This window comes from Trichechus manatus, unplaced genomic scaffold, assembly GCF_000243295.1.
Source record: "Trichechus manatus latirostris isolate Lorelei unplaced genomic scaffold, TriManLat1.0 scaffold00011, whole genome shotgun sequence".
Classification (NCBI taxonomy): domain Eukaryota; kingdom Metazoa; phylum Chordata; class Mammalia; order Sirenia; family Trichechidae; genus Trichechus; species Trichechus manatus.
Window position 1 is genome coordinate 2,233,424 of NW_004443947.1, and position 10,198 is coordinate 2,243,621.

The 10,198-nt window shown below is 52.7% G+C and overlaps 1 protein-coding gene across 1 annotated transcript in view; it reads left to right on the forward strand.

Moving 5' to 3' along the window:
• Positions 1–1,559: 1,559 nt before the first annotated feature.
• The window catches only part of GPRIN1 (G protein regulated inducer of neurite outgrowth 1), a 20,196-nt gene continuing 11,557 nt past the window's right edge, over positions 1,560–10,198 (forward strand). The window contains 1 exon segment of the mRNA XM_004391441.1: positions 1,560–1,622. Within this exon segment, the coding sequence (XP_004391498.1) occupies positions 1,560–1,622 (63 nt within the window).

The following is a 10,198-nucleotide window of genomic DNA, read 5'->3' on the forward strand; positions in this document are numbered from 1 at the left end:
CTACCGGGAGGGGAAATGGGCAGGTGCCCCAGAAGGGGGCGGGGCTTCGGCAACCGAAGCCCTGCCCTCCGGAAAGGTTCCCGAAAGTTTGGTTGAAGTGGGCGAGGGTCCGCAGAAATCTGGAAGCCACCAGGAGCCTCGGGCGGAACAGGACCGGCACTAGGGGGCCTACGACACCGCCTCGCGTGGGGAAGACCGGGGCAGAGAAGCCGCGGGCTCTGCGCACAGGCCCCGCCCTCATCGGTGCACAGGCCCCGCCCCGCCCTGCTGCGCTCCCGCTCTCATCTGCCGCAGAGGTCTTCTACCGGTCCTGCATAGAGGCCCCGCCCCCGTCCCTGCAGAAGACTTGCTCTTCTTTGCGGCGGAGGTCCGCAACCTCATCTGCGCAAGGCCCTGGCGCGTTCTCTGCAGTGGTCCGGCCTCCGTTCGGTAGGAAGTCCTGCCTCGGTCTCCAGTCCCGTGGCTAGGAGAAGCTTGCTCTAGTCAATCAACTACCAAGTGTTAGCACCCACCCCCCACCCCGTTCCCTGGGACTGGAGATGGTGCAAGGCCAGGGGAGGCCCTGAACGCTGGGGGAGACAGGCCTGCCGGGGTCACCTTGGCCTGCAGTGTAAATTATTTCCGGAAGCTGGAGGTAACTGGCAGACGCGTGTGGAAGGAGAACAAACCGGTGGGCTTTGATTCTCTGACTCACGTGCCAGTGCCCTTTTGGCTGAATCAAGACACTGCTTACATCCTGCAGTCCATGGGGATGGCAAACTCGTGGTCCTCGGGCTCAATTTGGCCTGTCGTTGTGTTTAATTAGTTAGCACAATGTCTTATACATTTTTTAAATTTGAATACTTTCGGGCTGGGTACACCTCTCAGTTGGCCGCAGCCCCCTCCCCTCCCTATTGGATTACACCCATCCACTGCACTCATTTTCATGAACTGCCTAGACTAAAGGATTTGAGTCTGTGACCGCTGCTCCAGTCACTAGCACTGATCCCCATTTCTAGATGCCACACCAGGTGCACCATCTGGCCTGTGGGGGTTATTTCTCCTTCCCTGGTTCGAGCCTGGTTCTGCTTAGAGACCAATGTTCTCATCTGCCGGGGTCACTAAACACTATTCCAGGCACAGGGCCAGAAAGCACCTGCAGAAGATGCCACCGCTGGCTCAGATGGCAGTCCTGACTGTGTGCACGTGCCCGTGAGAGCACACAGCTCATGGGCTCCTCCCTGGTAACAGGGACAGAGTCATTTCCTGAGCACCCAGGATGTCCCAGGTATCAGATGCTTGTTATTGCCACTCATTTCACTTAAAACGGTCCTCAGGACGTACCATCACCACCATCTTACAGACGAAGGGGTACAGGCCAGAGAGACAAAGTTACCTGCCCTAGGTCACATTGCTGGGAAGTGGCAAAGGCCACACTCAGCCCAGGCCTGACTCCAAAGCCTAACTCCTTTGGCATTTTCCAAGAGGGACTTGCTCTCACTCTGAGGGGGTACAAATAAACAGCAACAACAGGAAATGTGGAGGCAGCAGGGCAGAGGTTACAGACCTCGTTTAGCGTCATGGAGGTGGCGAGCAAGATTGTGGGCGTGTGTGGGCTTGAGCTCATGTGCACGCTCGAGTATGTGAGATGGGCATGCCGTGTGCTATGTCAATATCTGTGTTCGCGCATGTACACGGATGTTGCCCACATGTGTTGTGTTTGTCCATGGTGTCATTCAATAAGTGTGCATTGTACACCTGCCCTGACCTCAGAAGTGGTAGGCGGCAGGAGCCAGCCCACAGGCACAGCCCTGCCATAGCTCACATGCTAGCTATCACAAGACCCCCAACAAACATGCAAGAACATCAAGCAGAATGATGAGACTGAACACGACAAGGAGAGGTCAGTGGACAGAAGTAAAACGGTGGTCAGGTCATCTCTGAGGAGGTGAATGAAAGGAGGAGGGGAATGTTGCAGGTGGGGGAACAGCCCACCTCTTGCGTGTCTGTGTGTGCACGAGGCTGTGCTCAGGGTCCTGTATGTGCACATCGAGGCTGAGGCCTGGCCGGGACTCCCAGAATTCGTGGACCCAGGCCCCCTTGCCCGACCCACCACCTTCCCTCGGTTGCCTGCTCTTTTCCCGCCACTTGGACAGCTGCCTTCACCTCTGCCTGTTGAATTCCTTCACTCTTTTGAGCTTTCCCTGGTACATGATCAAAAGTTATTTCTCGTCTTCACCCCCATCCTGCTCATTTGTGCACACAAAGACCCCCTCCCCTCCCCCGCCCATGTCAGCTTTCTAAGAACCTTCACTGGCCTGCTGCCCTCCTGCTGATGAAGGGCTGGGGAGCAGAGGGGGCTGTCCCCGTGTCCCCACCGTTTACCTGCCTCCCGCCCAGCCTGCCCATCTCCAACCCCCAGTAACTCTGCTCTGCAGCTTTCTCTGGAACTTTATTTTTGTTTTCTCCCTTCCCTATTTATGGCTCTCTCCCCTCTGAACCATCCCTACATCCATCCTGTTGCCTAGAAACGGGCTCTGGGCTGAGGGTGGGGGAAGGCCAGGCTGAGCCCAAGCAGGGGGAAAGGAAGAACTGTCACCCACACCCCCTCCCAGCACCACCCCCAGGCTCCCAGAAGCCCACCCTGCCCTCTGCACAGCAACCACTGATGGTTTCTAGAAAAATAAAACAAAATGTGAAAAACAGTAGCCATATGAAGTCCTTTGTGGCTTCTAAAGGGCATGGTGCCCATGATTCTACTTGCTCCTCTCAGTAGCCAGCTTTGCTGGATGTCTGGACCCATTTTTCCAGATGAGAGAACTGAGGCTCCAGGAGGCCAAGGATCCACAGCTGAAGCCTTCTCAGTGGAAACTCCATGCTCTGGATTTGTTAACCTTGGGATATTGGCCCAAAACACAGGAAAGAAGAAGACTTAAAAATATAAATAATTTCATAATTCCATTAGTGGCTGTCAGGGTGAAAGAAAAATTTAGCCACAACCCTGCCACACACCAAGCCATCACCATGCGCCCGCCATGCCACCCCACCATGCCGTCACCATACCCCCACCCTACCCTCATCATGCTCCCACTATACCCCCACCATGCCCTCACCACACCCCCACCATACCCCCGCCATGCTTCCGCCATTCCCCCACCATACCCCTCACCATGCCCCCACCATGCCCTCACCATGACCCACCATGGCCCCACCATGCTTTCACCATGCCCCCACCATGCCGCCACCATGCCCTCACCATGCCCCCACTATGCCCCCGCCATGCCTCCTGCCATGCCCCCTCATGTCCTCCATGCCTCTCACCATGCCTCCACCATGCCACCCACCATACCACCTGCCATGTCCCCACCATGCCCGCCACCTTGCCCTCACCCTGCCTCCAACTATGCCCCCATCATGCCCCCACCATACCACCCCTCCATACCTCCATGATGCCTGACTTTCCTGGGGATTGGAGGTCTACTTGCTTCCTGGCTCTGCATTTCACCAACTGTGTAACCTTGGACAGCTTGCTTAACCTCTCTGAGCCTCAGTTTCCTCAGCTCAAAAGTGAAGGCACTAATTTCCATCCCACAGGACTAGTAAATTGCCATCGAGTTGATTCAGACTCATAGCGACCCTATGAGACAGAGTAAAACTGCCCCATAGAGTTCCCAAGGCTATAATCTTTACGGAAGCAGCTGCCGCATCTTTCTCCAGCACATCAGTTGGTGGGTTCCAACCGCTGACCTTTTGGTTAACAGCCAAGCACTTAACCACTGCACCACCAGGGCTCCTTAAGGGACTAGTAGGAGAATCAAATTTAATGCCAATGAGAAAGTGCTTTGTCAACTGTAGAGTGCTGTGTAAATGTGAGCAATCAATAACAACAGCTAATATCATTATTACTGTTGTTACTATTGGGGCCAAGAGGAGGGGCAGGGGAGCCAAAATGGGCCCTGAGACTAGAAAGGGAGCCCCTGGCCTGTATCAGGGCAGAAGGTCTCTTTCCCGGGCAGAGTGAAGGGCACGGGTGGGGCCACCTGGGAGCACCTGTGGAACTTTGGGGAGTGGAGGAGGACACGGAAGCCCCTTGTGTCTGACCCTTTTTCTCCAGGAGCTGGATCTTAAGTGCCTCGTCCCGAATGCTCTGCTCCCTGTCACCCAGTCCAAGGCCTGCCCTTGCCTTCAGAACAGACTCTCTGGGCAGATTGGGGAGGGGGCTGCCAAGGAGCAGCTGGGCTGTGATTCAGCTTGAGTCATCCATCCAAATCCTTGGGCTGCCCCCAACCGGGGGGATGGGGGTGCAGACAAGGAGGGAGGGAGTGAGGGAGGTTGTGTGGGTAGTGAGCTATGCTCATGTGCCCGAGCCAGGGGCGTTCATAAATACTGGGGCAGCACTGAGGGGCCTGGTGCATGTGAGGAGATCAGGATGGGGAAGGTGACCCCATGGGCATCTGTTATCTGAGCTGACTGAGGAGGCAGGGTTTGCTCATGTGTGTATTGCAAGTATCTGAGTGTATAAGGATGGGTTAATAGTGTGGGCTGAAGTTTAACTCCCAACTTCGTCACTTTTAAGCAGGGTGGCCCTGGCAAGTTGCTTAACCTCTCTGAGCTTCAGTTTCTTCATCTGAAAAATGGGAATAATAATCGTATCTACCTCAGATGGTTTTGCTGTGAGGATTAAGTGGACTGAGATCATGACTATAAAACACTTAGTAGATGGCACACCACAATCATGATCATCACCTAGGGTATATCAGGTTACATATTGCATGTGTGAGGATGGCTGTGTATCTGAGTGTCTATATTCAGGGGAGTGGTCTTACAAGCCGCAGGGGTGCTGAGTGTGGATAAGTGTTTCTTGAAGGAGTGTGTGGATGTGTTGTGTGTGCATCCCTGAAGTAAACAAAGAACTTGATAGAAGGTGGGTTTATATGGCATTGCCTCTCATATAATCCACTCCCTTCTCTCTCACACACACCCAGCACACACACCTTCCTTCGAGTTTGTGATTTGCTGAAATTCGACCTAGACCAGGACCAGTGTACCAGCAAAGGGGCCAGGAACTGTGGATTCTCTACTGGGAATCTCAGATCTTCTCAAAAGGCTTTAGCTTCAAGCAGAGCTGGGATGGGGGTAGCTGGCAGGATCCCAAGGATGAGTGTGCCAGGGGGTGAAAGGAGGGTTGGTTGTATATTTGTTGAATTGAGTATGAACAAGAGAGAGACTATGAGCGTGTGCGCGTATATGAGTGTTGTGCATGGCTGTGTGCATGTGTGTGAGTGCACGTTTGGGTGTGTGTGTGCGTGTGTGTGTATGTCCATATGTGTGCGTGAGTGTGTGTGTGTGGTTGGGGTGGCATTGGGGGGTGGCTGCTGCCTCTGCTCTGGTACAATCTGCTTGTCTCCATGGTGCCTGTTGCCACACACGCTTGCTTTTCAGAAAGTCACTGGGATTGTTTATTCCGCCCCCGGCCTGGGCGCCAGCCAAGGAGCTGCAGGCACTTGTTTATCTTGTGGTGCGTACGAGTGTGTATGGCTCCCCAGCGGCAGACGAGCCGAGAAATGCACGCATACTCACTCACACACGGGTGCGGGTGACCATGTTGGTTGTAACAAGCTGAGACTGAACCCAGAATGAGCCACAAACCCGGCCCAGGCAGACTTTCTCTATATGGAGACAAAAATGAGCCCCAGCAACTCCAGGTGTACACACCACCAATTTAACAAGCCTAAAAGTTCCAAGAAAGTGTGAGAGCCAGTAGACCTGGCTTTCGTCCAGTGCTCCAGCCCTACTCCCAGAACTAATCCCCAGGACTGTGACTGGCCAAGCTGGGGCATGACCCACCCCAAAGGCTGGGAGGGCTGCCAAAACACTGGTGTCCACCTCGAGTGCCCACACTGTGCCAGGCACTTGATATATATTTTTTCCTTACATCTTCAGAGCTCTGAAAGCTAAGAGTGACAAGTGATGAAGCTGAGGCTCAGCGAGACCTCAATCAAGGCCACACAGCTAGTAAATGGCAAATCTAGGAGTTGAACTCGCCTCTGTCCTCTTTAAAAAAAAAAAAAATTATTCTGATGAAATATTTATAACAAAACACTCCCATTTCAACCATTTTTACGTATACAATTCAGTGACATTAGTTACATTCTCCATGTTGTGCAACCATCACCACTGTTTCCAAATGTTTTCATCATCCTTAATAGAAACTCCTTACCCATAATGCAATACCCTCCCCATCCCCGCTCCATGGCTTTGCTTTAGCAAGTTTTTTGTTTTGTTTTCTGGAAATTTTCATTAAAAAAAATGTTTTCATCAACAAGTCCCTATGGAACAAGAGTGGTTGGAAAGCATGGCAAAGGATGCAGATGGGAAATGGCCCTGACTGTGCCCACGATGAAGACACTGTCACTACCCTGATCACATCCCCTCGGATGCCCTTAACATTTCTGTGCCTGCACCAATACTGCCGATAGCCAGCACTTGCATCTTTGTCTGTAAGAGCTGCTCTCGGGCTGCTGGGCTCACTTAGCCTGCAGGCACTGTGGGCCAGACCAAACTCACTGCCGTCAAGTCGATTCCAACTCATAGCAGCCCTACAGGGTTTCCAAGGCTGTAAATCTTTACAGAAGCAGACTGCCACATCTTTCTCCTGCAGAGCAGCTGCTGGGTTTGAAGGCCGACCTTTTGATTAGCAGCTGAGTGCTTTAACCACTGCACCACCAGGGCTCCTTTGGGGGCCAGAAGTGCCTGGGAATTAACACATGGTCTCATTCAACACATCCACGGGACAGCCCTTAACCAACATCTGCCAGATGTTGGGATATAAATATCCCAGCTCCTTTACCCTTGGCGGGGGGAATTCTGAGGTGTGCATTGTACCCCATTTCCCAAAACTTCCCTGCAGGATTGAGCTTCAGGTGCCTATTGTGGTAGCTGACTTAGTGACTTCATGGAGCCCTGGTGGTGCAGTAGTCAAGCACTTGGGTGCTAACCAAAAGGTTAGCAGTTTGAATCCACCAGCTGCTCTTTGGAAACCCTATGGGGCAGTTCTACTCTGTCCTATAGGGTCGCTAGGAGTCGGAATCAACTCGACGCAATGGGTTTGATTTGTTTGTTTTATTGACTTCCTTCCTTTCCTGGATTACCTCCCCACTTCCCTGCTAGTGTACTTATTGTTGTTAGGTGCTGTTGAGTCGATTTTCAACTCATAGCAATCCGATGTGACAAAGCAGAACTTCCCCATAGGGTTTTCTAGGCTGTAACCTTTATGAGAGCAAATCACCAGGTCTTTCTCCTGTAGAGCCACTGGATGAGTTTGAATCGTCAACCTTTAGGTTAGCAGCCAAGTGCTTAACTGTTGTGCTGCCAGGGCTCCTTGCTGGTGTCCTTGCAACTCCCAAATAAGCCACATGCCCTCACGCTTCATCTTATTGTCTGCGAGCTGCCCCGGAGATCTGGATCCCATCCTCTTCCCCCACGGAGGCATCTGGGCCCAGCCACCATCCTTGCCCTTTCTGGCATCTTCCCCCTTCCCTCTCTGCTGGCCCTCTCCCACCTGGATCTACATGTCTTCAGGTCTCCACCATCTTAACCTTCCATCCCTCTGTAAGCCAGTTGCTGTGGAGCTGACTTCGACTCATGGCAACCCCATGTGTGTCAGAGTAGGATTGTGCTCCACAGGGTTTTCAGTGACTGATTTTTTGGAAGGAGATCACCAGGCCTTTCTTCTGTGGTGCCTCAGGGTGGACTCAAACCTCCAATCTTTCGGTTAGCAGTCGAGCGTGTTAACCATTTGCACCATCCCGGGACTCCTATAGAGACTGTCATATCTCTTTTCTCCTTCAAAGCCTGATCTTCTTGAAAGAGCTGTCTTCACTTGCTCTCTCCGCTTGCTTACTCCCATTCACTTACCAATCTTCCTGCCCCCACCCCACCAAGTCTGGCTTCCACCCCCACCACTCCACTGACTATTCTCATCAAGTTTCCAATTACCTTCTTTCTAAGCCCAGAGGATGCCTCTCAGACCATACTTTGTCTTTCTGATCCAGTTCACCCTGCCCTCCTTCTGGAACATTCTCTCCCCTTGGCTTCTGAGACCTCACACTCTCCTGGGTTTCCTCCAGTTTCTCACGGTTCTCATTCTTCTTTGTAACCTCCTTTCCCCTGCCTGTCCGTTAATGTTGGTGTTCCTCAGGGTGGATCAGTGGCTTCCATCTCTACTTATTTGGCCTACACTCTCCCTCCATGTACCATTGCCCCTCCCATGACCTCCATCACCAGCTCTTGGTTGATGGCCACCTGGTCTGTCTCCAGCCTTGGCCACTCCAGAGCTTAGCTCCGGACTCAGATGTCTCAGCACGGCTGTCCCACATGCCCCTCATTTTCCCCCAAGGCTCACCAGGTATCTATCCTTCATCCACCCAGATCCCCACGCAGAACCTCAGAGAGGCAGCGGAATCCTCCCTCACCCCCACACCCACATCCACTCCATGACCAAGGTCTGTTGATTTTACCCCTGAGTAGATACTGAATCCGTCTCTTCCTCTCCATTCCGACAAACGTTGCCATAGTTCAAGCATCATAGTCTATCAGCTGGATGACTGCCACAGCTTCCTCACTCATGCCCTGCCCCCGATATTCTGGATCCCCCTCCTGCCCATGCTCTCTTTGCCCTAGGAGGAACTTTTTAGGTCACAGTTTTGTTCTTGCCTCTTTTCACGACCTGTAAACTTCCCAAGCCTCAATTTCTTCATCTGTATCATGGGGCCAGTAATGTTTACCTTAAAGGGCTGTAGGGGGAATAAAATAAGATGATGAATGTGGAGCAGGGTTTGTAAACTTTGACGCAGAGTGCTCTTGTGAGCAGTGAATGAACAGTTTTCAGGAACAGAAATGTTAGGAAGCCGCGCTGGTTCGTGGTGCTGTCCGTGGTTCTGAAAATTGGCGCGCACTATGCGTTTTTCTCCTCCGCTGGGATGCTATAGGGTCGCTATGACTCGGAATCGACTTGATGGCAACCGGTTTGGTTTGCTTTTGATTTGGGATGCTGGCTGAGGACGTTGGCCCGATGGATCTTCATTTGCCATTTAGATTAAAAAAAAATTTTTTTAAAGAAAGATCGTGGTAACTTATGGTTCAGCAGGTGAGAGGAATAAAACAAATGTTAAGCGTGAGGTTTCAGGAGTTAGACTGCTTAGGTACTAACTAGCTGTGCGACCCCACACAAGACACCCATCTGTATCTCAGCTTTCTTATCCGAAAAGCGGGGATAATGAGATATTAACACTAACTTTCTCCACGATGATTGGAAATTGATATTAGATAAAAACCTGTTTTAAAAAATCTTAGCATGGTGTCTGCCCCTAAATAAGCATTTCATTAACGTTAGTTGCAACCATTTTTAGTAAGTTGTGTCATGGCACAGGCAATAGGGTTTTATTATCTCTCCGGCAATCACAGAATTATAATTTCTCCTCAGGAAAGTTGGCTATTTCTCTGCGTATAAATGCGGAGAAGGTAGGCCCCGAGTCCTCATGTCCTTGGCAATTCCGATTCAACTCGCAGACTGTGAGCACCTGCTTTAGGCTCCTTCATCCTTCCAAGGCCACTGTGAGTGATGATGTTAGCCCCCAAGTTTCAGATCAGGAAAGTGAGGCTCAGAGAGGCTAAATGACTTGCCCAATGGCACCCAGAGGAGGAAAGCCGGGCTTGCACAGACCAGCGGGTGAGCGGGCACCCTAGCTGGAAAGGCTGGTAGCTGGGGAATCCAAGGCGCCTCTTCCCCCCTCCCCACCACCACCACGCGCGTCCCCGCCGCTCGCGGGAGTGTGGGCGGCGGGAGACAAAGGGCCTGGGGCGGGGGAGGGCGGGGAAGGAGGCCGGAAGTGCGGCCAAGGGAGAGGCGGGAAATTTCCGCGCCGGGGGAGCTCGGAGACCGAGCCGATCTGAGTCTCCATCCAGGTACTGCGTGTCCTCGGACAAGTGGCTTCCTCTCTCTGAGTCCCAATTCCTTCCTCGGTAAAGCAAGAAGGCGTTCGCGGGGCTGGATTGAGTGAGATCTAGAGGCAGCGCGCCCCGCCCTCAGCAGGCGTGCAGCAAATGGGCAGCCTCTCCGCCCCTCAGTCTCCTAGTCTATGAAATGGGAACCCGACCGAGGAGGGCGGGGCCCCTGGGAGCCCAGGTACTGGGCTGAGGGGCGGCGGGCGAGGGGCGC